Raw genomic sequence first — 27,277 nt, forward strand, 5'->3', positions numbered from 1 at the left:
TTCAGATCTTCTCACCTAAGTTAGGCACATGAAAATTCCTTTTTCTGTTTTTCAGTCATAGTAAAATTAAAGAATTCCTTTCTTCTAAAATTTCTGATTATTTGAAGACATTTGAATATTTAATTTCATGAAACGGTTTTATTGAGATATAATTCACATACTGTAAAACTTGCTTTTTAAAGTCTAGAAGTCCATCAACAGAAGAATAAAGAAGATGTGGTATGCATGCATATATATATATATATATATATATATATATACCTATACATACACAGTGGAATATTATGCAGCCATCAAGAAATGAAATCTTGCCTTTTGCAAGGATGCGGATGGAACTAGAGGGTATTATGCTAAGAAATAAGTCAATCAGAGAAAGACAATTATATGATCTCACTGATATGTGGAATTTGAGAAACAAGGCAGAGGATCACGGAAGTGAGGGAAAAATGAAACAAGATGAAACCAGAGTGGGAAATAAACCATAAGAGACTCTCAATCTCAGTAAATAAACTGAAGGTTGCTGGAGTGGAGGGGTGTGGGAGGGATGGGGTGTCTGGGTGATGGATACTGGGGAGGGTATGTGCTATGGTGAATGCTGTGAATTGTGTAAAACTGATGAATCACAGACCTGTACCCCTGAAACAAATAATAAATTAGTTAATTAAAAAAAGCAAAAACCAAAATAAAAAAATAAAATAAAAACAAAAAAATTCCTTGCTCTTTAACATGTGCAACCCAGTGGTTCTTAGTTAATTCACAAAGTTGTGCAGTTATTATGACTGTCTAATTTCAGAACATTTTTGATACCTCAAAAAAGAAAACTTATACTCACTAGTAGTCACTCTCCATTTTTTATAACTACTGATCTACTTTCTGTCTATAGATTTCCCTTTACGTATAAATGGAATCATAGTATATATGGTCTTTTTTGTCTGGCTCCTTTCACTTAGCATAATGTTTACAAGGTTCACCCACATTACAGCATGTTATCAATTCTTCATTACTTTTTATGGCCAACTAGTATTTATTTTATGTATTTATCGTACTTTGTTTATTCATTCATCAGTTGATGGACTTTGAGATTGTTTCTACTTTTTGGCTATTATGGCTAAAGTTGTTCTGGACGTTCTTAAGCAAGTTATTGTGTGGACATAAGTTTTCAGTTTTCTTTGGTATATACCTAGGAGTGGAATTGGGTATATCCTGAGTCATCGGGTAACTCTTTTTTTGGGGGGGGGTAGATTTACTTATTTTAGAGAGACAGAGAGTGAACAGGGAAAAGGGCAGAGGGAGAGGGAGAGAGACTCTCAAGTAGACTCTGTGCTGAGCATGGATTCCTTCTTCAGGCTTGATCTCAAAAGACCATGAGATCCTGACCTGAGCCGGAAATAAGAATCTGCTGCTTAACTGACTGAGCCATGTAGGTTCCCCCCCACTGGGTAACTCTTTAACTCTCTGAGGAACTGCCAAACTTTCATAGAGGCTGTTCCATTTCATATTCCTACCAGTGGTGTGTGAGGGTTCCAATTTCTCCACATCCTCATCCATACTTGTTTTTGCTTCATGTACTTGGTGGGGGGGGTGCGTGCCATGTAATTTTGCTATATTATTGTATGCCTTTTTGAAAATCGATGTTCCCTTGTTGTGGAAAGATAAAGGTTTATTCAAAGTTGACCTAATTGATACTTATTTTGTTGACTGTGGTAACGTTGCAGTTATATTTGGGGGTAAAAGAAACAAAAACAAAAACCCAAAACCTGTTCTAGATACCTACTGCTTTTGCAAGTGAAAAGAAATGATGTGTGATATTTGTTTCAAAACTCTCTTTTCCCTCAAAAAGGCAATGGGGGATAGATGAAAGAAGAATAGCAAAATATTGATAATTGTTTGAGTTGAATACTTGGGAGTTCTTGAAGATGGTATCTTGGGGTTCGTTTTGTTCTCTCTACCTTGTGTATGTTTAAAAATTTTCGTAGTAAAGAAAAAAAATTCAAAAGACTGTCCTTTATGCAGAATGTTATGACATAGAAGTATCTATTAAATGTTTGGACTGATGGAAAAATGATACCTTATGATGACTGTAGTATCAAAGAAACTTTTTTAGATTCCAGCTGAATTAATAAGTATATTATGGAAACTTATAAAGCATTATAGAATTCATTTTGTCCATGGGTTAAATCAGTTATTATCTACTTAGCTTTTAAGTTATGTTATATAATTTACTATTCATTCCCCACTCAGTATTTATATGTATTGATTGAAATTTCAAGATTTGTGACTGTATTTTAAAAAAACACCTCCTGTGTTGATTCGGTTGTTTATATATTGGAATTTGAACTTGTGCATTTTGGGAATGGCACACTCAAATTACTTACAGGAGAAGCTAGATTATGCCTAACAGCTAACTATCTTGGAAACAGAGCTATACCTTTCCCTTCATCGTGGGTACTCAGGCAACCCTGAACCACAGATCTTATTCAGTATGACAGTTTCTGTTATGATTATTTTTGATATAAGACCCTTGTTAGTAGCCATGCTGAATACATATATTCTGTTTGAAAATTGTTATAGTTGTTGCTTGGATTTGGGATTTTTAATAATTGTTGATATAACTAATACTTAATTGTTTTAATAGAATTTGTGGAACATCTGCCTGTTTAGGTACTATGGGGACCGTACATAATTTGATTTTAAATACTTTAATAGTAGTAAATCTGCACTTAGCAGATTTATCATACATACAAAATAGGACAGAAGTAACCAGAACATATTTCCTATTCTCGGTTTCATATAGAGATGACAGCTGAATCTCTATGCACTTGAGTTGATTTTTCTTTAGTCCTGTGTTTTTGAAAAATGTACAGAGGTATTTGTGAGAATGGCAGGAATAATAAAAACTGGAATTGTTACGTAAAACTGTAACTGAATCCAAATGACTCTTGAATTAAAACCAATAAATTGTGCTGTATGTTAGTAAAGAAGAAAATAAATTTGGTATATTCTTTTAAATATAAATACTGATAAAACAATTCAAAGTAACTGTGGTGACCTTGAAATTTTATCCCATTGTTGACTTATTATTACTAGAAGGCTAGCCATCTTCTCATATTGTTAAAGGTTTTTAATGATAGTCACACATGCATTGTATGATGGCTGAAAAGGCAAATTTCTAGTTTACCTTTTTCTCCTTTTTTTAAAAAAATGGTAATTACCTGTATTTAGTTTTATACCTATTTATATTTTATTATAGACTATCATTTGCTGAGCTCTTAATGTCTTAAGTAGAATTTGGAAAAAAAAAATTCTTAAATTATGTCAGTTTTCTGCTAAACTGTGCCTAAAGGAAGTTTTACTTTACTCATATTTAGGCATGTTATTCCCAACTTCCAATTTGTATAATTAGAAAAAGTTGAATTATTTTCTTTGTCCCATTTCTTAGTTGACGAAGGATCAGAGATTGGTGTATTCGGGCAGACTGCTTCCCGATCATCTGCAGCTGAAAGACATTCTCAGAAAAGTAAGCTTTTCTAACCACTATTTGATACCAGATACATTCAGAGTATGAAAAGAGAGAGGTTCTGAAGTTTTATCTATATCCAACTAGTTCAGTTTTTAGATATTAAAAATCAACCCTTTTGGGTAGCAAAACATGAACATGAATTAGAAAGTAAGAAACATAATGATGGAGTCTAGTTAGTTTAGGTAATAGTTTTGTATATCCATCTGATAGCTAAATATGAAATATGATTTTATGTTTCTGTGCAGGTATTTGTTATATAAGAAAGCAGTATTGACTTCAAGTAGTGAAGGATTTTCACTGATAATCTCTTCTCTCTTAAATCCCTTAAATCTTAAATCTTAAATTTTAGCTTTGCTGTTGTGACTTCTTGCTGTCATTTTCATTTTAATCAGCTAGTTTTAGTTTGCCAAAGTGGCTTAACAGCTTCTCTTCCTTGACCCCCCTCAAAAGTAGTGGATTGCGGGGGTGCCTTGGTGGTTCAGTGGGTTAAGCCTCTGCCTTTGGCTCAGCTCATGATCTCAGGGTCCTGGGATCGAGTCCCGCATTGGGCTCTCTGCTCAGCAGGGAGCCTGCTTCCTTCTCTCTCTCTCTCTCTCTGCCTACTTGTGATCTCTCTCTCTGTCAAATAAATAAATAAAAACCTTAAAAAAATAGTGGATTGCAGCAGATTTTCCCCCTTTCTCTCTCTTTGATAGACTTTTTTTTTAAAGTAAGCCCCATGCTCGATGTGGGGCTTGAATTCATGACCCTGAGATGAAGAGCCACATCCTTACTAATGACCCAGCCAGGTGCCCTGATAGACTTGAATTTTTGGAGTAGTTTTAGGTTCATAGCACAATTGAGCAGAAGGTATAGAGATTCCCCATATACCCCATGTTTTTACACATGACTAGGCTACCCCACTAACAAAATTCCACATCAGAGTGGTATATTTGTTATAACTGACATTGTACACAGTGTATTACAGTGATGCAGCATTATCATCAAAAGTCCGTAGTTTACGTTAGGGTTCACTCTTGGTGTGGTACAATTTATGGGTTTCCCAAGTAAATAATGATGTATATCCACCATTATAATATCCTGAAGAATAGTTTCACTACCCTAGAAATCCTGTGTGTTCCACCTGTTCATCTTCCCCCTGTGTTTATGCTTAAAAAATGTTTCTGCTATATGCTCTTTGAAATACACACTTATTTATAATTTTAATCCAAGATGGCTAGACTATGCATATGAATACTTTTAAAAAAATTATTTGACAGAGAGACAGCGAGAGAGGGAACACAGGCAGGGCGAGTGGGAGAGGGAGAAGCAGGCTTCCTGCTGAGCAGGGAGTCTAGCACGGGCGATCGCAGGACCTGGGATCATGATCCGAGTCAAAGCCAGACACTTAATGACTGAGCCACTCAGGTGCCTCTTAATACTTTTAAAAAGGTTTTTGCTTCCATAAATGATTTCTGTCCAGAAGAGTTAAAATAAAAATCCTCAAAGGATGTTGTGCCCCTTATATGAAACATTTTGAACAATCTGTTTATATTTTGAATAGATCTTAAAAGTGTTTTTGTTAAAGTCAGGGTACCCCTTTACTTTTTTTCAGGTAGATGCTGACATTAGCTTTACCAGTTTAGTTATAAAATATTTTGCAGAAACGTTCTCCAAAGGTGAATGAAAACTATTAATTAATTGTGATTAATATGACCTTTGAAACTAGGTTTCTAAGGATAAACATCTTATACTTGGATGCTTTTTAGTATTTTGTATTCTGAAGCTAAGAGGACCTTAAGTCAGGTGTGCTTTCTACCTACCTTCCCAGGCATAGTTCGTGTCATGCTTTCTCTGGGAATGTCTTCTCCCTAGCTTTCTAACCTTGTTAACTTGTTAAGCAGTTGTAATTTATGCCTCTCAGTTTTGTGCAAAAGACTGTTTTATATATTCCCTAGCTGGGCTCTAATGTGTTGTTCTGATATTTTAACAAGGTCCTGAGCCTCTTTAGGTGAAGGGTTGACTCTTACCCTTTTGTGGATTCACCTCAGAATTACGCACAATTCTAGGTTGATGGAAGGCGTTGATACATTCTTAGTTTCTGGTAGCTTCGTTTCCCTTTCTCACAAATGGGAATCTTTCTTTTCTTTCTGTTCCCTTTTCTTTATCATTTTCTTGTTTTCTTTTCTTTTTTCCTTTTTTTAAGCTGCTGAGCCATCCTTTGTTCTTCTCTGCCCTCCTATATTCTCTCTCCTTTCTCCATCTTATATATACTAGCTTTATGCCTGACTATAAATATACTCATGAAATCACTAAGCTTAAATGCCAATTCTAATCCTTATTAGAATATTTTCTTTCAGCCATAGTCATAAGTTTATGCGGAAAATGTGGAAACATGGAATATGTACAGAATGTAGTTCAAATATATACTTTAAATCTGTGTATAATTGTTAGAGGTAAAACTGATTTTTTAATTAAAAGAAACTATACATCACCTGGCTAAAATTAAGGTAGAGTAGGTACAGTTGAGTTTCTTTATTAGGGCTGCAAAGTCTCAAGTAATGGAATTATTTTCACTACTCAAAATTTTAGGCCTAAGTTCCAATGTGACTGTTACATAGTTTTGGTATTAAAATGCTAGATATCTTTATGTTGAAGAAGTAGATTGCATTGATACAACTTCACAGCACTGCTTGCTTTGAGACTCCTTGATATACAAAGTAATTTTTTCATATAGTAGGTACTGCATAGTCTATAGTTAGACTAGATGGTTTTCTATAGGGCATGGAGAATATATTGAATTCAGAAGGGCCCCAGATACTGAAAGAGTAAATCACCATACCTTCAGATGGCAACGATTTATTACTAATAAAATGGCTACACTAGAAAGGAATTTAAAATTGGAGTTAAATATTTCAGCTTACTTACTGACTTTTTGAATTATACACTTTCCAGTACTGCCCTTTCAATGTAATTTTCTTTAATTGTAGCAAGATGAGTATCATATGGTTCATCTAGTATGTACTTCTCGGACTCCTCCCAGTTCTCCAAAATCCAGCACCACTAGAGAAAGTCATGAAGCATTGGCATCCAGCAGCAGTTCTGTGAGTTTTCTGGGGAGGAGTAAATGTTGAAGTTTTCTGATTATCCTTAGAAGTGAAAAAACAGAACAATTGGAGCTTGTGGGTTGTGAGATTGTGTTTTGAACAGCTTGAGTTAGGCGTTTAAACTTTGTTTTTAGAGATCCAGTGCATAGTGTTATCCCTGGAAGCTCGAGTTATTTGCTGTAGGGATTGAAGATCCAATCTTCAGGGGTTAAATGCTAAAATACCCAGAAAACACAGTGATGATATGGTTACATAGTTTAAAATCTAGGACCAGTAAAGTTTCACAAATATTAAAGGTACTTGTATTCAAGGTGGATTAAATTATTTAAGTTTTGAGTATGCCAAATCTCCTTGAAGTAGATTGCTTTGTCAGGAATTTTGTTTTTTTTTTAAATGACTGGATTTGGACATACATTCCAACTTCAGGAGGAAAAATTACTTCATCTGCTCAGTTCTTTCAGACTTGGGTATTCATTTTTCCCTTCTTATTTTTCCATCTGCCAGAATTGTTTTGGAAATTTTTAAAATGTTGAACTTTTCAACTTAGATATACTCATACAACTTTTAAAGACAAATTCTTTATGTTTAATTATTTTTGGTTTCCCATTAAAGTTTTATATGACACCTTTGGAGGTGAGAGAAAAGGATTGGATGAATGGAAGGTTGCTTTAAACCTCTTGGGCAAGGAACTTACATACTGCTAAGTATACTTACCTTCTTGTCAAGAATCTAACCAAAACTTGAAGGAGGGGATGGTTGGCCGAGGTTATAACTAGTTGAAGGATCTTCCAGTAATTACTAGTTAACTGTTTCTTTAAGAAACTAGATCCTTTAGTTGCTATATTTAATTAGTATGGGCTCAGTGGTAAGTATTTTCCAGCATGAGCTATGGGAATTTAGCTTTCATTAAACTGAAGTTTGGTTTATCAGTAAACCCAAGGGTCTTTCTATGTTTCCTACCTTTCAAAAAGAAGGGACAAAACACTGGCCTTGCACAGAGTTCAGGATATAGTCTTTGGACACATATATGTTGCTTCAGTTTTTGTTAAGAAGGATCCTTCTGACTTGTCACGTGGTTCCTCAGCCATGATTTCATGTCGTTAGTATATATATTCATTTTTTTCAAGCTGTGTTATGAAAATCTGAAAAGTATTAAGGGAAAATTAAGTTCAATTATCCTTTTTTTATGGCTGAGAAATTTCAGTGGGATTTGAGAATGTCTTAAAAATCTAGTCATTGAAAGTGTTATCTAATAAGGTCAGAAAAAAATTAGTTCTAGCAAAATTAGGCTATGATGCCAAATGGATATGCCTTTCTTCTGTTAATTTTTTAAAAAAAATGACTAACATATTGTGCTGGTCCATTTAATGAGAAATTTTGACAGAAAGGAAGCCTTTACCAGTTTAGGTCCTAAGAATCAGACTCCCTGGACTGATTAGGTAGACACCTACTTGGTGTCTACTTTATGTGGAATAACCTCTTAAAGAAAGCTTTGTTAGTTTTGCAAAAGACTGTTCTTCTTGGCAGGCACTTTTTGCATAGCAGGAGTTAGGAAGATAGATACACCAAAAGACATCCAGTTAATAGGAAGGCAGTACAGGTAAAATATAATTTTAATGAAGTTGGAAAGATGTTAAAATTATATTGTGTCCAGCTATTTTATATTTCAAATGTAATTATGTTTTAAATTTATATAAAACATGTGACAAACTATTTTCAAACAGCAACAAATTGGGGTGGTCTTTAAGTCATTACATTTTTAAGGTTATTGAATCTGTGAGTTAATATCATCAGAACATGAAAAATTTAAAATCTTTATTGGTATCTTGTTCATTTTGTAAAAAAACGTATTTTTGATTTTCTGAACTCTTAATCTCATCAGAATTAAAATATCAGCCTGTTATGTTGGGCCCAAGATTCAAATCTGTATATTTCTAAAATTCATTTTTTTTGCAGTTCATAAATACGTTTTTACCACCGTGTCTCTAATCTCATGATTGCAATGAATTAAATCTCTTTGAAGAAATAATTACATTTTTGTTCGTAGAGTTCAGATCAGTCAGGATCAACATCTCCATCATCCAGTCAAGAAACCTTGTCTTTAGCTGCCAGTTCTTCCTCAGAAGGATTGAGGCAACGTACCCTCCCACAAGCACAAACCGACCCAGCACAGAGTCATCAGTTCCCCTATGTAATGCAAGGGTGAGTGAAATCGTAGTTGAGCCTCTTAAAAATCTGTTACTCCTGATTTCAGGATAGTCCCTCTGCAATAATCAATGTATATTGGAAATTTATTCATATTCTTCCTTATACATTTTGAGAATTAGGGGGTTAAGTAGAGCAGTGCTTTTGAAAGCTGGCCATACCCAGAATCATCTAGGGCAGTGCTTTTCAGCCTTAACTCTTTGTGCTAATCACTTGGGGATCTTGTTAAGCTGCAAGTCTGATGCAGTAAATCTGATGAGCCTGAGATTCTGCATTTCCAGCAAGCTCCCAGGTGCTGCTGATGCTTCTGATGCTTTGAGCATACTTCAAATAGCAGGATCTAGGCAACTAAACAAATTCTTTTTTAGTCAGTTTCACAATGGATCTACTCAAATTAGCTTTCTGGGAAGCTGATGGGTGAGTGAGGATGTTCATGGAAGAGTATAAGGCCCAATAAGCTGGTTTTAGAAAGTTCCACAGGTGTTTCTGATCAGCCAGACTTGTTAACAACTGTAATGTATTAAAAAGGATATGTTAACCATTGCATGTTATCTAGAGTCTGTGTTAGAGGAGTTTACCCAAGAGGCTTGTTATGGCTACATTATATTTAGCAATTATTTAGCCTCTTGGATTAGGCAGTTCTAGGGGGAAGTGCAGCCAACAGCCACAGCACATCCTTCAGACAGCTCAAAGAAGATCCTGGAGAATATGGTTTGGACCTGGGTTATGTGTGAAACCAAGGTATTTAATTGGGGTACTATTGTTACTTTTGAAGTAAAGGAAACATGAGTAATATATTGGGAGTGAGATAGTTTTGTATTGCATAGCATGCTATGGTCCTGCAGTGTGTGGCAGTGCTCCAGATCTATGATTGTGAGGCTGGAAATAAGGAAGTAGCTAGGACCGTAGAGTGGTCATAAGGGACATAACCAAGGAGTAGCCATTGATGGCTATGTTAAAAGGGATAGAATAAACATTAAGATACTTTTTACTTAGAGCTTTAGACAGTCCTTTTGCTTTTCTATTGAATTATATTTGACATAAAACATTAGGTAATTAGGTGTACAGCAAAACTCTATTCTTAATGTTGAAAAACAAAGGTGAGTACATAGCAAAATATAAGAAAACTCATTGTCTCCTATTTTTTGAATGTGAAGTTTTTTCTGTAAAAGTATTTAGGTAAGGCTGATGGTCGGCTTTTATGAGGCACCTATGAAACAATTTTTGTTTTTAGAAAACGATTACTGCATACCAAAACATAGTTATTTGTAAAAAGTAATGTTCACAGGGTTTACATTATGGAATAGTAGCTTAAAATATTTTCTATCCTATGACAGTAATTCATTTCTTCTCTCTTTTTTTTTTTTTTTTTTGCTGAATAAGACAGTTTCAGTTCCTTTCAATTTGTACAATGATTTTATTTATTTTATTTCGTGGTAGTGCTGGAAAGTGAGAGTATAATGTATATAATAAACCTAAAAGAATATAAGATTTTTAGCTCTTTCCCATACTTACACTGAATATATTTTGTAATACAACAAAGCTTATAAGTTGCAGGTCTTCATAATAATACCATAGATATCTTGGAAAAAGATGAATAATTTCTCTAAGATTAATAACTTCTCTAAAAGTTTCTCTTCTCTATGGGGGGAGGGGGGTTATGGACATTGGGGAGGGTATGTGCTATGGTGAGTGCTGTGAAATGTGTAAACCTGGCAATTCACAAACATGTACCCCTGGGGATAAAAATAGATGTTTAAAAGTTTCTCTTCTCTAATAATTTCATTTCATGAGATGAAAGTGTTCAGCTCTTAGCAATGTATTAAACAGATCAGAAAATTCAGAAATAGTGTTTATTTTGCCAAATGTGAGTATTAAGATGATGAACAGTAAAATCCTTAAAGGTATTACAGCTTTGCTTAGGGAATCTCTTACCAGATGAATAATGTTTGGTTTCAAATCAGGAAGGCGGTACAGCTTAGTGACTACAGGTTCTTCAGTCAGCCTGCCTTGGTTTGAATCTATCTGCTGACTAGCTTGGGCAAGTCTTCCCTGCTTTGCTTCAGTTTGCTCATTATCTGGAGATTATAATAGTTATCATACAGGATTCCAATGTGGATTAAAAGAGTTCATGTATGTAAAGTGTTTACTGATGTGTTAGCAATTACTTACAAATTCATTCATATTTAGAAGAGAATGTTGTACATTGATTCAGCAAACAGACTTGAATGAATGAATGCCAGTACTAGGTGCTAGAAAATAAATATTATTTGGGAAGAGTACTTTGTGATATAAAAAGCAATTTACTGAAAGTTTAATAGATTATTCAGTTTAATAATGAATATAATTTAACTTAATCTCACAGGTATAATTTTTTACTAATGAAGACTTTAAATCTTTTTTTTTTTTTTAAAGATTTTATTTATTTATTTGACAGACAGAAATCACAAGCAGGCAGAGAGGCAGGCAGAGAAAGAGGAGGAAGCAGGCTCCCTGCTGAGCAGAGAGCCCAATGCAGGGCTCCATCCCAGGGCCCTGAGATCATGACCTGAGCCGAAGGCAGAGACTTTAACCCACTGAGCCACCCAGGCGCCCCTAAATCTGTCTTTAAGTGATTTTAACATGCACCTTAGCCTTAAATGTGCAAGAGCAATAATTTAGTGACCTTGATGAACTCACCAACAAAATAGAAGCTCTGCATTCCTTTTTCAAAATTCAGTACAGCTTACATTTAACTAATCGCCTGTTTTTCACCACGTAGGTTAGTGTTCTCAGTCTTTAGTGAGCTTGTTAAAACTGCTAAATTCTGGTCCCTTCTCCCCTGAGATTTTGAATGACTAGGTTTGGGGTGGTGCTTAGGAATTTGCCAACTTAATACCCTGGGAACCTAACTTTGAGAAATCCTGATACAGTGATTATTTGCCCATAGCTAGGTGTTGAGGAAATGTAAGAAGACCAAAGCAGTACATGTATATCACCACAGTAGCTGTCCATCATTTATAAATCTTGACTGACTCTTTTGGACTCAGTCTTTTGTCACATTTATTTACTTTAACTCCCAAAATTACTGATTGGGTTATAGAATACCCACTGTTTTGTATCTCGGATTTTCCCCCGTAATACTAACAAAACCTATTCATTGTACCCTTGCATATTGACTTTTTTTTTTTTTTAAGATTTTATTTATTTATTTGAGAGAGAGACAGAGAGAGAGCACAAGTAGGCAGAGCAGCAGGGAGAGGGAGAAGCAGTCTCTCTGCTGAACAGGGAGCCCGAAGCAGGGCTCGATCCCAGGACTCTGGGATCATGACCGGAGCCAAAGGCAGCCGCTCAACTGACCGAGCCACCCAGGCGCCCTGACTTTTTTTTTAAAGTAAAAATTGTAAAAATTGCTGGGGTGCCTAGGTGGCTTAGTCGTTTAAGTGTCTGACTCTTGATTTCAGCTCAGGTCCTGATCTTAGGGTTGTGAGATGGAGCCCACAGTTGGGCTCTGTGCTGGGTATGGACACTGCTTAAGATTCTCTCTCCTTCTGCACCCCCCTCCAAAAGTAAAGATTGCTTATAGCTCATCACATAGAAGTAACTAATTATTTTTGTAATATCCTTTTACTCTTCTAAGTAAACTTTTTAAGTAAAAATAATACTATTATATTTGGTAGATCTTTTTAAAAATATAATTTAGTCAGGACATATTTCCAGTTCAAATATAAATCTACCACATTTAAAGTCTTGAGACACGTGGCACTCTGGATGAGTTCTTAAATTTACACCAATGTTTTTTAGACTTTTGTTCAATATTCATTTAGGGTGATTTAACTCTGGACTAGAGTTGGAAGTGGGGATAAAGAACAGGGACAAGGACCATTAAAGGCAGTGCCCAAACAGCAAAATAAAAGCCCTGCTGCTAACCAGGAAGTTCAAAGACCAAGCATTATTATTTGAACATGAACATTCCCTTCCCACCACCCCAAGCATCTTACTGAAATACTCCCTCCACATATGTGTAGTTCTAGTTAGAGAAGATCTAAAAAGTACAAGTTTCTCCAGTTGTTGAAGTTTCGGTAGTGCCTTAGTTTAACATCCTGGTTGGCTTCCCCTTGGTCGGCTTCTGTACCGACTTCTTGTTTGAAACAGCCTTTGGTTAGCACTTGCTAATCATATTCTTACCGTTCCCCCGCCCCCCATTCAAAGCCCATTCTTTCCAGGGAGACTACTTTGATGCACACAGGACATTTGCTGTTCCTAGCATTACCTCTGTGTTTCAACATCTGGTGTCCATTTATTTAAGAAAGTAAGATTTTTCATTACGTGGATATGCCACTTTGCTCACTCTCCTATCGATAAAGAATGTCTTTAGTTAGTTGTACTACCTGATGACCTCAAAATCTCAGTGGCTTACACCAAAACACTTTATTTTCCTTGTTCATGAGTCTTGTTAGGCACTTGTGACAGCTCTGCTTCAGGCTATATTTAGGTTGAGTTCTGATCTGTTTCATGTTTCTCATTCTTTGGACCAGAAACTCCCTGGACAGGTTCTTTTTATGACAAATGACAGGAACATAAGAGGGGAAGCTAACCCCTGACCGCATTTACAGCCTCTGCATGTGTCACATTCACTAATGTTCCCTTGGACAAAACAGGTCACATGGCCATGCTCAATAGCATTGAGGTATTGTCAAGTTACCAGAGATGTGCCAGTAAATGCTTACGAACTGGCTCTTCCCGTGGGGAGGGCGAATAAACTGATGTGTGGCATTTGCTGATTTCTGTGGTATTTACACTTTCACCATGACTGATTTCAAGATACCAAGGGTTGGCTCACAAAATTCCTGAACTTGAGCAATTAGTTTTGTGAGTCAATATTAGCTGGCATAAGCCCACTTTGCCTCTATACGCCAGACAGTATGTGTGTATAATCCTGTTATAGAAGAGTGAAGAATTGGGGCAATATTCTATCATAAATATTTAGGTTGTTTCATTTCTTCCCACTAACCTCATGACAATCAATACTCTTTTTTTTTTTGAGATTTTTTTATTTATTTGACAGAGAGAGAGAGAGCGCACAAGCAGGCAGAGAGGCAGGCAGAGAGAGAGGGGGAAGCAGGCTCCCCGCTGAGCAGAGAGCCCGATGCGGGGCTCAATCCCAGGACCCTGGGATCATGACCTGAGCTGAAGGCAGAGGCTTAACCCACTGAGCCACCCAGGTGCCCCTCAATATTCTTAAATACTCACATGTTAGCGGCTATTCTTTTAGGATAATTTGTAAGAAGGGAAATTCTTGGGTCAAGGTGTTTCTTAAGACTTTCTGAGACTCTTAAAGACTATTGCAAAATTGTAGTAAAGAAAAGTTGTACCAGTTTATTCTCCCAATAATAATTGTTAAGGTGTCTGATACCCCATACAAATGAGTACTTGCCAGTGTGATGAATTGTAATGTTCCTGTTTTAATTTGAGTCATGATAAAGAGACATTCTTTTTGCTTTGTTTTGTGAAATACTTATTTGTGGTGTGTTGCTGTTTTTCATTTCTGACAGTTCTTTATCTAAAAGAATATTAGTAATACTTACAGAGCACTTAGCACAAGCTAGGCATTGTATTAAACATTTATACATGCTGTAATTCAGTGCTATACATTGACTTTTACATAAACTCTGTGGTCTAGGTACTATTTTCTCTCATTTTATAGACGAGAAAAGGGCTTAAAGGGTCCAAGCTTGCCTAAATTCACAGACGTGGTCAGCAGCAGAACTAGAATTCAAATCCATATCTCACTTGAAAGTCTGTGTTTTTAACAGTCTTGTTGAAGTGACTCTATTTTGTCATTTGTTTTAGTAGGTTGCCATTTGTGTTTTGACTTCATTTATAATGGTGTTTCTCTCCTCTCTGCCTTCCCATTTAAAACTTTATTTTAGTCAGATCTACTGATCAGATTTTAAGTATTGGTGACTGAGTAAGCAAATCTGTTTCTTTGAGAACCTTGTGACTTTCTTCGATAAAAGTTTACCTCATAATGTGTTATATTCTGGACACTGAAGACAGGAAGATGAATTATGTACTTGCCCTCAATGGAAATAGGTCAGAGAGACAAATTAACCACCTGCTGATGTGCTGTCATGGTCTTGAAAAAAATTTTGTAGGAGCCTGGACAAGGAAGTGACTGTCTCTGCTTGGAGGAGCGGGGAGGGCTTCATAGGTGCTAATGTTTGAGCTGATTGTAAGGGGAGTTCAGCAGGTAGAACAAAGCAAGTGTGGAAAGTCTTAAGAAGGCATATTCTTGGAGCAAGGTGGGGATTTCCTGCAGTTGCTGCATCTTCCTATGGAGTGGTAAGGGAAATGGGACTGACTTCACAGGTTATTTGGGAAAGAATTTGTTCTTGAATTTTGAAGTTTCCAGTTCCTTTTATCTTCTCTTGTTTGTAATTCTTAACTTTATTTTTTTTTTTATTTTATTTTGTTTTTTTTTCAGTGTTCCAAGATTCATTGTTTATGCACCACACCCAGTGCTCCATGAAATACGTGCCCTCCTTAATACCCACCATCAGTGTCACCCATCCCTCTACCCCCCTCCCTTCCAAAACCCTCAGTTTGTTTCTCAGAGACCTCAGTGTCTCATGGTTCATCTCCCTCTCCAGTTTACCCCACTTCACTTTTCCTTTCCTTCTCCTAATGTCCTCCATATTATTCCTTAACTTTAAAAAACGTAGTAATGGGTGTCTTTTGGTATAGCTCTCAAGTACTGGTTTGTCTTTCAAGTTCTTGGTTTTTGTCATGATCTCTGTTGTACTCAACCATTTCCATGTGTTCCTGTGAATTTCCCTCACCCCTTTTTTTCTGTTGTTTAGTTTTTATCAAATAGTACTAACTGGTATAGTCTGTCTGAAAAGGGAAAAAAAAAGCTGTTAGCCTTTGTGCCATGAAATGATTTCCTCCCACAGGTATATCACAGCAGTTTCCTCACCAAGTTTGCTTATACTTTTTAAACATTCACAAGTACAGAAAATATTATAACGAACCCCCATTTACCTGACACCCAGTTTCAACAACTGTTAACCATTCTTTATTCCCGCTTATTCCTCCTTTTTTTCTTGGGCTGAAGTATTTTCAAGGCAAAACCCAGCTACCCTCTCATTTCATCTGTGAATATGGGTATCTGTGACAGATATGGACTATAAGAAAATCTTAATCAAAATACCAGTAGAATACTCAGAAATTCTTTAATATCATCAAATACCCTATTTGTTTTTTGTTTTTTTAAAGATTTTATTTATTTATTTGACAGAGATCACAAGCAGGCAGAGAGAAAGGAGGAAGCAGGCTGCCTGCTGAGCAGAGAGCCCGATGCGGGGCTCGATCCCAGGACCCTGAGATCATGACCTGAGCCGAAGGCAGCGGCTTAACCCACTGAGCCACCCAGGCGCCCCTCAAATACCCTATTTGTATTCAGTTTTTCCTGATTATCTCAAATGTCTTTTTATAGTTGTCTTGATTGAATCAGTATTCAGAGAGGTTGATATTACATTTGGTTGATTTTTTTTTTAAGATTTTATTTATTTATTTGACAGAGATCACAAGTAGGCAGAGAGGCAGGCAGAGAGAGAGAGGGGGAAGCAGGCTCCCTGCCGAGCAGGGAGCCCGATGCGGGGCTCCATCCCAGGACCCTGGGATCATGACCTGAGCTGAAGACAGAGGCTTTAACCCACTGAGCCACCCAGGCACTCCTTGGTTGATGATTCTTAAAGCTCTTCTAATCCTTTACTCCTTTCTCCCCTCTTTTTTTTTTTTTTTTAACAGATTTTCATAATGTTTATTTTTTGTTTTATAGCTAAAAGCTGCTATGTTTTAACAATATTGCTAAAACAAAATATCATTTGGGTAGGGCAGAGATGTGAAATTTTTTTCCATATTTTGTATTTAAGTTAATTCTCAGAAGCAGAATTACTTGGGAAGTTGGGTAAAAGTCAACATTTTTAAAGGTATTTAATTTTGTAAAATCATTTTTTAAAGCCTTATTCCAGTTCATCCTGTTAGCAGTGAAGTCAATTATTGCCAATTGTATGTACATTAATAGTCTTTTGAATATCATGTTAAAAATTCATGAATTTAGTAATGATTCTTATCTCATTCTGGTTAGACCCAGGTTATATCAGCTAAAGATAAAATTCAAGTAATAAGAAGAAAAAGAAAGTTAGCAAATACGCAAATTCTGTGTTTACTCACATGTTTATCCCTATAGTTGTCTTGATATATGTGAATTTCTACAAATCTCACATTACACACTCTGGAGTTTATTCTGATTTAGGCATAGGGGACAATAAAAATAAAAATAGCTATATTTATTGAGTACAGACTAACAATCTTATGAGGGAGATTCTATTATTAGCCCCATTTTTGAGGTGAGGAAACTGAGTCATAGAGAACTTAAATATGCCTTCCAACAACTTTTATTGAGTTAATAGACATTTAACCTACTTTAAGAATACGTATATACATATGTTCTGCCAATCTTGATTTTTAACTAAAAAAATATTTTATAGATTTTTATAATGTTTTTTATTTTAGAGCTAATAGATGCTATGTTTTTAATAATATTACTAATATACAGTATCATTTTGGTAGATTCCCCATTCCTCAAAATATTTTGTTGTGAAGTTTATTTTAGGGCTTTTGGTTCTTAAGGAGAGTGTACTTAAAATGTAATTAAAAGCATTTTGGCATTTTCTGCTGAAATGAAAAGATAGCAAAATGATCAGGCTTGCCACACATTTTGTGGGTGATTTGCTTTATTTTCTTATTGAGATTGGGCTGAAATGTTAGTTATTCTATATATTTGGGGGCCTGGGTCATCTTCTGTAAGCCATAATCTTATTTGAAGAATGTTGAAAATAAGTATTTCTCTTTTCACTCTGACTTAGTACATTTTGTCACGGGTGCCTTATACTTAAGAAATGAAAATTCTGAGAAATGCTTTCAACTTCTAGAGTATGGAAAGATATTTCTTTATCTCTTTATTGCAGAAATGTGGACAACCAACTTCCTGGGCAAGCCATTCCAGCTGGGTTCCCAGTGTATCCCGCTTTCAGCCCCTTGCAGATGCTGTGGTGGCAACAGCTGTATGCTCATCAGTATTACATGCAGTAGTAAGTTAGTTTGAGTTCGGTTTTTTTTTGCTTAGTGTGCTATTTGCTTTATTTTCTTTCTCAGCCTAGGTAAGTTGATTTGGGCTTTCATTTACTGATGTATTTTATTGGTTTTTAAAAATTACTGTGAGAATGAATTTGCCAACATTTCAAAAGATACTTTCTTTTAAATTATTTGGCTTAAGAGAGAAGGGTTCACATCCAGTTCACATCAGCTAAACCTGTTCTTTGTTTCTCCCTCTTTCCCCTAATTACATTTAGCAGCCTTGAGATGCTTTCTTTAATATAACATTTTATCTACTTAAGAGGAGAAAACTGAGGGAAGTTTCACTGGAAGGCAGCAAATCTCCATGAAGAGATAGGATGCTCAATGAAAAGGAATCCTGTGTCGGAGATTCGTGTTGACATAGGCTAATAATATGCTTTCTGGACTATCAGCATTTTCATAAGTCTTGCTTCTGGTCAGCATGTGTCTTAGCACTGAGCAGAGCTTCTCAGCCTTCACTCTTCTGGACTCTATGCGTTCATTTAACATTTCTAGCTTCTCTTTACTATTCTCTTGTTTCTATGATTTTGCTGTCCTCTTGATTGTTTCTGTTTTTCTGATCACTCATCTTGTGTCCTTGATGGCGTATTTTTTTCCTTCTTCTAAATGGTAACATTGCTTGTTTAGTTAGACAAATATCGGTGTACTTGCCATGTACCTCAGGACAGTCTGGTAAGGAAGACAGGGTTCAGCCCTGCGCCAGTCCTCTTGGACTTCTTTCTTCTGTGGCTTCGTTGCTAGCTTTCTGTGGATGACCCCTATTCTTTATCTTACTCTTTATTCTATATCTTTATCTCCTGTGCTTCATCCTGGTTGCTGGGAGATTTCTGTAGGGAAATTTGCCTTTCCTCTAAATTCAGGCTGTCTCAAATTTGACACCACCATCCTCTTAAATGTGTTTTCCTTCCTGACTTCTTCGTCAGTGACACAGTCTCTTCTTACTCATTCTCCAGGCTTTTAACTTTAATCAGCTTTGACTCTGCCTTCAGTGATCCCTAAACCCAACAGTTTACCAAGATGAGTTAATATGTTGTTTCTAACTTTTGTTCTTCTCCTAGACCTTACTTTCAATATTTTGCCCAAATCTTTTCTCAGTTTGGATTTACTTTATTGCAACTGTTTTTCTCCTTTCAGACTCTTCATTATATTTCAACCTGCTGCTGCCCGGTTAATGTGCTTAATACAACATTGAGCCAGTCATTCCCCATCCTCCCAAATATGGTTCCTTTGCCCACAGTGTGAAGTCTGCATCCTTAACCTTACTGCAGACCTTACCCCATAAAGCTGATGTGCTCTAGGAACCTTGTATCCTCATGTTCTCTTGCATGATCCCTTGGCTGCAGACTGGCTATTTGTACCTTACCTATTGCTGTGGTAAAAGCTACCGTTGGACTGACTGCTTTGTGCTTATAATCTGCCAGATGCTGGATGCTTTACACCCCTTGTCTTATTTATAACCTCTTGAGAACTGTGTAAGATAAGGTAGGGCTTATTGTAGCTTGCTACTGAATCATACAATATTTGTACATTATTTAACTTCTGAGCCTCAAGTTCTCTTCTTTAATGAAACAAGTCACCTATGAATCAGAATATCTGTGAGGTGGAAAGTGTTTCGGAAACTAAAAAACTCTCCCTACTGATACAAGATATTAGCTTACTGAATTAAATAGGCTTTTGTAGGCCAGGAAACTACTGTTTTATTTTGCTATCTTGATTTTTTAACATTTTATTGTAGAAAAATTTCAGCATGTGCAAAGATAGAATAGTGAAATGAATCTCTGTGTACTTATCACCCAGCCTCAACATTTATCAAACCATGGCATTCTTGTTCTAGAACTTGTCCCTCCTGTGCTGGATAACTTAAAGGAAATCCCAGATATATTATCATTTTACTGAGAGCCTCATATGGGAAAATTTATTCTTTCAAGCAGTCAAATTATAAGCAAACTTCAGGATCACAAGTCTTCATTGGTGTACGAATACCTATTCCAGGGTTCCCAGGTGGAGTTCCCAAAAGTCAGGATTTGGGTTGAGGGGTTGTTATCTGAGATCTGGTTAATATCTTAAAACATAAATACAAATCATTTATCACTGACAATGGCCACACAGGGTAATGATCACTGTACATATTTAGACATATTTTTCAAAACATGGCTCTAAAGGAGAGGGTGCCGTGATAGTTATCCGATGTAGAAAAACAAAAGGGGCTATTAGTGAAAAGATTTGGAAAAAGATTTGGTCATTACCGTATAAAGTAATTTAATGAAAGAGAGAAAAGATAATGATTACCATGACCTTCTTTCTCTTCCACCTCTCCCCTACCATCTTAGACTGTAAGGCTAAGAGAGCATCCTTTCCTGAGCTACTCACTCCTACCATCAGTCTTGGCTCCACTTTTCCACTGGGATTCGTGCTTACCTAAGAAATATGGTACTGGAGTTGTGATATTCCATATTAGGTTTATGAAAAAATACATATGACTCCCCAAGAACATTTTGCAAAATAAAAGAGAGTATGATAACAGTTATTTTTTTCTTTTTAATATTTATTTTGGTGAATATTTCAGCCAAGCTGCAGTTTCAGCTCAGGCCACATCAAATGCCAACCCAGCCCAGCCTGCTGCTTCACAGCCTCTAAATCTGGCACATGTTCCTGGCGAAGAACCCCCACCAGCTCCAAACCTAGTGGCCCAAGAAAATCGACCCATGAATGAGAATGTTCAAATGAATGCACAGGGAGGTCCAGTGCTAAATGAAGAAGACTTCAACCGAGACTGGCTAGACTGGATGTACACGTTCTCACGAGCTGCAATTCTCCTTAGCATTGTATACTTCTATTCTTCTTTTAGTCGGTTTATCATGGTAATGGGAGCCATGCTACTGGTTTATTTGTGAGTGATGCTTGTTAACTTCTTGTGCTTTCTTTTAATTACTTTCTAAAACTGTTGACAGAATTTGGCATGCAGTAATCTGTCATGACTCTTGAGTGAAGGAATAGGAGTTTTGGACTCCAGAGTAAGAGTAAGAATTAGAACGTTTATCAGAACTGTCTCCAAGCAGATTTTTCTTTTACTGTCTTTCATAAAAATTAATTCATTTAGACATGCTCTATCAATTATTTAGAACTTGAAGTGTCTGATGCACTATTGCATAAGGATAGTCTTTTTAAGTTAAAGTTATCAGTAAGAAGACCTATAGGAATAGGTCAGACTTTTTTTCCCAAGTAGACTTTTTCTTGCCCCCCTTTATTCCAAGAGGCAAAGAAATAATGTAGTTGAATTTCATTTTGAAAAATATTGGAAAAGATTTTATGACTCTCAGTATGTTAGGACATTAAGACAGCGAAGTTCGTTGTTAAGATACCTGACATAGAACCAGCAAAGTCCACGATAGATTTTTAGACTTAAGTTGATTCCTGTTTTGCTCTCATTGCTTTGAGAGGGGCAGTTCTTGGCCCTAAGTAGGAAATTTGGTCTTTTTATCTATTATAGTGGAAATAATTTTTCTTTTGTAGGACACTAATGTTTTACAGCATTACAAATAAAAACAGTTGCGACTTCTTCCCTTTTCTCTTTATTTTACTGAACAGACACCAAGCTGGATGGTTTCCTTTTAGGCAAGAAGGAGGTCAGCAACAGGCTCCCAACAATAATGCCGAAGTTAACAATGATGGGCAAAATGCAAACAACCTAGAACTTGAAGAAATGGTATGCTAATGAGGCTTTCGTATACTTCAAATATAGATGTTCCTCAGCAGTGTAAGAAACCAACATGATAAAAGAATCTTGGAGCATTCCACAAGTTTTTGTGGAATAGCATGGGAAGAAAAGTTAACATATAAAATTGTATGATTTTTTTCTGGGAGAACTTAGAATATAATACTGAATCAGTCATATATTCGAATTAAGTAGGGGGTGCCTGGGTGGCTCAGGTGGTTAAGCATCCAACTCTTGATTTTGGCCCACATCATGATCCATGGGTTGTGAGATAGATCCCTGTTTTGGGCTGTGCACTCAGCAGGGAGGCTGCTTAAGATTCTCTCTCCCTCTCCCTCTGCTCCTCCCCCATGCTCGCTTGCTCTCTCTCTCAAACAAACAGAACCCAAAAAAGAGTTAAGCAGGAAGAATTAGCATTATTCTTACTGAAAATAACCTAGAAAGAAAATTATGCACACCATGAGAATTTATTTGATTAAATTGGCAGTTATCCCTTTGAACTTGAACACTGAGGAATTTATCAATTTTGGATTTAACAAAAATTTCTAATGACCAGATATGTACCACTTCCTTATTACATGCTCATATTCCTTTTCTGTAGGAAGGATTTAATTCTTTCTTTTTCTGTCATGAGTTAATATTAACTTCAAATCCCTTAGGAGAATGTTTCTTGTTTTGTTTGAAAGGAGCGTCTTATGGATGATGGGCTTGAAGAAGAGAGTGGAGAAGATGCAGGTGAAGACGCCAGTGCAGTTCAAAGGCCTGGATTAATGGCATCAGCTTGGTCTTTTATCACCACCTTCTTTACTTCACTGATACCAGAGGGGCCTCCCCAGGTTGCCAATTAGACCTGAAAAACTGTGCCAGCTACAAAGGAGAGTCTGACTTTAGGAAAGTGTTTTAAATAACAGTGCAATTTCAAAAAAATTTATTACTTTCTTTTCATCATCATGTACAGAGGTGTTTTTTTCTTTAAGCTTCTCATGCATATGAATATTTTAAGCACAAATGGACTACTAAATGTGTGATTTCTTTTTTAAGATCCTAACAAAACATAGTATAACAATATTGGTCTTCCAGGTTTTGTTAATTTCAATTATGTATATTATATCAAGGCAGATCTATTTGTGTGTCTTATTTCTTTAAAGAGCTGCTTCACATGTAAATGTCTATAGCCAATAGCCCAGCCCTTCAGTGTATAATTTGAATAAATATATCTATTTTCTGTGAATTATCCTGAAAGTTTTAAACAGAATGACCTCATAGTTTTTAATAAAGAATATTATTTACCTAAAATGTGCTAGCAGCATCTTGCCCAGCCATAAAGCAATAAACTTCTCAATAATCTTAATTTTGACATTTGGATAAATAATGGAAACTTTCTATTTTAAGGGCATGTATCCCATCAATTGGAATAAGTACCTTAAAAAAAGGCAGCTCTTCAATGGAATTAATAGTGACATAAATGTTTGATACAGGCAGTACTTTTATAAAATATGCTGGAAATTGCTCCCTGTAATTTTTTAAAATAAAAGGTCAATTATGGTAAACTGTCTCATGGGATATTTGTTTGGACCCTTCACCAATATACCCATTACATGTAAAAATCTATGTAAATTTCAGTAGTTGTTGGGAAAAGTTGCTGAAGTCTTCCAGGTCATTTTCACCTCTTTGTGTTCCAGATGGGTATCTCTTAGTTCTCAGTCTGAAACCCTGATAGTCTATTTAAAAAGCCCTGTGAAAGCCAATTCAGTATTTCTTACAAAAGGAGTAAGTTTCTCATAGGGTAGCTAAAAGTTAAAATTGGACATGAGAGACTATGGACTCTGGAAAACAACCTGAGGGTTTTGAAGGGGTGGGGGGTGGGAGGTTGGGGGAGCCAGGTGGTGGGTATTATGGAGGGCACACATTGCATGGAGCACTGGTTGTGGTGCAAAAACAATGAATTCTGTTACGCTGAAAAGAAATTAAAAAAAATTAAAATTGGACAAATGAGGGTGGGAGAACTTAGTGTGCAAGAACTTCATCTCACATGAAATGTATTATAAAGTTATATGTGGTACTGGTCTGGTAATATATGATTAGATAAGAGAACAAAATAGAAGATTAAGAAAACAAATTATTTTCTAAGTTGTTTACTTATAATGATGAAAGTGACATTTCAAGGGATAACTGGTTAACCCTTTGAAAAGTGAAATTAGATTTCTGTTTATAGATGTCAAAATATCATGATTCATTATGAGCAATTGGACATGCAAATACTAACAAAAAACATAGGTGAATACTTCTATAATACTGGGGTGACAAAATGCCTTTATGGCAGAATTCCTGAAAGAAAAGGTTGCTACGTATATAATATTTTGACATACATAATTAAAAGGCAAACAATTGGGGGAAAAAAGATTAAAAAGATAGTAATAAGTAAGTCTTAAATTTTGTTAAAAGAAGACAGTGTCCCAGTAAGGAAATGGGCAAGGATACTCTCTAGTCAGTTTGGACTGGGTGGCTTACACAACAAACATTTGTTTCTCACAGTTTTTGAGGCTAAGAAGTCCAAGATCAAGGTGCTGGCAGATTCTGTGTCTGGTGAAGGCCCTCTTCTTGGCTTGTAGATGACCATCTTGCTGTATTCTCATATGGCAGAGAACAGAGCAGAAGCGCGCGCTCTCCCATCTCTTCTTACAGGGCACTGACCCTATTCCTGAGAGCTCTGCTCTCATGCCCTAATTACCTCCCAAAGACCCTACCTCCTAATACTATCACATTGGGGGTTGGGATTTCAACACGAATATGAGGGGGAGGGGACACGCAAACATTATGTCTGTAACAGATATAAATATGGGCAATAAATATGAAAACAGATGTAATGAGTCTTAAGGTTAAAACTATCAAATTATTAAGATAATAATACTCAGTGTAGGTGAAGCTATAGGGGAATATAAAATAGTATATAGCCTTTCCAGCAAGTACCAAATTTTCAAAGTGTACACAGAATCATTCAGTGTCATCCTATTGTTACTGGAATAAAGATCAGATTCCTTAACATGTTTACAAAGTTCTGAAAGGTTGGATCCTTGGACCCTCTCAGTCTCTGCTCATCATTAATGCCTTTGTTTGAGCTAGGCTGGTCTTCCAATCCCAGGACTCTCCTTCCATCCTTCCAGCCCCAAGACTTTTAAATTATTCTTTTTGCTTGGAACACAGTCTCTTCCTTTTTTTTTTTTTTCCTTGTTAACATTTACTAATCATTCATGAAATCTGAGCTAATGGCCAGTTCTATAGAGAAGCTTTTCCCTGGCAGCACTGGTCTTCACATATTATACCATTGCAGTTTACATTTATTTCCTTTTGTTTCTCTCACAAGATACGAGGACTATGAGGTAGGGGACATATGCTCATTATTACATCCCCAGTCCTTGAAGAGTGCCCAGTAATTAGTTTGATACTGAATGAGTGATTGAAAATGTACATACCCTTTGTTTTTTTTTTTTTTTTTGGTTTGTTTATTTTTTGTGCATACTCTTTGAATCAGCAAAAGTTTGAAAGGGTATGGTTCATGTGTGAGATTTAGCTTTAAGATATTCATTCCATTGTTTAACAGGAAAGAACTAAAACTGATAGATGTTCAACTGGGTGAGCTATGGTACATTTGTATACTGTTTGGATCAGGATTAGGGATGGCTTGTTTCAGGGCTGATGGGAGAGAGTGCATCCAGAGGGAGGGTCTGGATTTTAACCTGGAAGCTAAATAAGTAAACTGTTAAAGCTGTAAGAAACGCTTCATGTGTCATATCCTAAACCAGAATGGGTGGGTAGGGTAAAAATGCAGAGGTAATGAGACAGATTAGTCTTTCTTCCGTTGGGAGCTAGAGATGGGAGAATTGGAGCCATAGAATTCATAGAGGGGAACAGCATTGTAGGGGACACCCATGTGGAGGAAATGAACAGGTCACTGTATCCTAACCGTAGACTGGGTTTAAGGAGAAAAATATTAGTCATAGACACCCCCTTTAAAGGGGGGTGGCTAAGGATTCTAAGAACAATGGAATGTGTTGCTGGATTTTAATGATTTTCTCCACATTATTAATTCCCTTTTGTTAGGCTCACTTTTGGTGAGTCTTTGACAAAACCTGCAGCCCAGTGTCCGCTGTGTTTTAGAGGATTAAGGGAGGAGATGTGTCCATACTGGGGCCAGACGGTGCCTAGGGGGCTGTGGTAGCTTGGAGATGGTTTCCAGATGGCAAAAGAGCAGCACAGCAGCTTAGACACCGGTCTCTAGGCCAAGTGCTGACTAGCAACAGCCAGAATGGATTTGTGGAATATAAACGCTTCTTAGGACTTCTGTTCCTTATACATCACAATAAAGAGTAGACTTTGTTTAGCCAAGCAGTATGGGTGAGAGGGTAAAAGAAAAGGGTGATCCTCAGGGCTGGAGAGTTGGAGACAATTCTTGCCATAGTTTGGTGGTGGTGTTCAATGCCACCATCCATCGTTTCTCTAACTGGTTTTCTGGCTCCATCATCACTATTGAAATTTGGCTTTTCAAATGAGGAGAGAAAAGACCATGTTTGGATCCTCATTTGTACAGTCCCAGGAGCTGTTTTTGCTTCACTGTGGAGAGACCAAGGTGTGCTGATTTATAGATCAGTTTTCTGTAAGTCTGGCATAAATCAGACCATCAGGCCTGTCATATCTAAAATTTCGTTCTGGGTTGGCAAAACTGCAGGCTCTGGAATGTAGTGTTCTTAATGACAGAGTTTTTCCTGGGAGTCCCAGTGAACTGAACTTACCTCTCTATGTGGCATCATATGCTGTAACTGTAACCTGGGAAAGTGAAATAAATTGGCCACATGGTGAGTACAAAACATGCTTCTGGTATTCTCTATCTTACATAAATATAGTTTGGATGTTTCAATACTTCAAGAATTAAAAGTACTTTAAACATTTTTTTTGAAATTTTTTATACAGCAGGAACATTGAACATGAGATCTAGACTATTAACAGATTTTTAAGTGTACAATACAGTAGCATTTAAAAACATTTAAGACATTTAAATGATGCTTCTTGAATGTTGTGAAGCAGTGTAAGCCTCTTATTAAAATACTATGGAAGCTTTGAAATAAAGGCTTTTCTTACAAAGAGAACCCAGAATAATTAGTTAGGGTTCTTGTTCCTTAGCACCTGGAGCTTCTCTGTGTACAGGAGTCATAGTAAGCAGAATGTTTTTCCCAGCACAATGAGGGCTCAGCCCTAATATGGGGAGGACAGCAAAAGATCTGTCTCCCTTTTCCAGAGCAAACCTTGATGGTTACTTTCTCTCATTACACTTGGATACATCCTCGAGGCTATAGTCTAGGAGGACTAATTTCATGCATCCTACTTCCTTGATCCTGCTACTAAATTTTCTCTTACTCCGATTGTTTTATTTTCCAATATGAATGCCTGCGTAAACTATTTCATGCAGTGCAGTAAGCCACTCTATTCAAGGGTTCGAAAGCCATAGGAAAGTTGGAAAAATTAAGATCTGTGTTGGATCTTTACCAGTTACCACCCCTCACAGAGGGTGCA

General features: G+C 36.6%; 1 protein-coding gene across 1 annotated transcript in view; it reads left to right on the forward strand.

Moving 5' to 3' along the window:
* HERPUD2 (HERPUD family member 2) overlaps positions 1-23,259 on the forward strand; it is a 31,036-nt gene extending 7,777 nt beyond the window's left edge. Inside the window, exons 3-9 of the mRNA XM_032871730.1 lie at positions 3,440-3,517; positions 6,490-6,603; positions 8,654-8,808; positions 17,826-17,948; positions 20,561-20,884; positions 21,583-21,700; positions 22,396-23,259. Of these exons, the coding sequence (XP_032727621.1) occupies positions 3,440-3,517; positions 6,490-6,603; positions 8,654-8,808; positions 17,826-17,948; positions 20,561-20,884; positions 21,583-21,700; positions 22,396-22,557 (1,074 nt within the window). The 3' untranslated portion in view covers positions 22,558-23,259. The remainder of the gene's footprint in view (positions 1-3,439; positions 3,518-6,489; positions 6,604-8,653; positions 8,809-17,825; positions 17,949-20,560; positions 20,885-21,582; positions 21,701-22,395) is intronic.
* The last annotated feature ends 4,018 nt before the right edge of the window (positions 23,260-27,277 follow it).

This window comes from Lontra canadensis, unplaced genomic scaffold, assembly GCF_010015895.1.
Source record: "Lontra canadensis isolate GAN:19392208 unplaced genomic scaffold, GSC_riverotter_1.0 scaffold2, whole genome shotgun sequence".
Lineage (NCBI taxonomy): Eukaryota > Metazoa > Chordata > Mammalia > Carnivora > Mustelidae > Lontra > Lontra canadensis.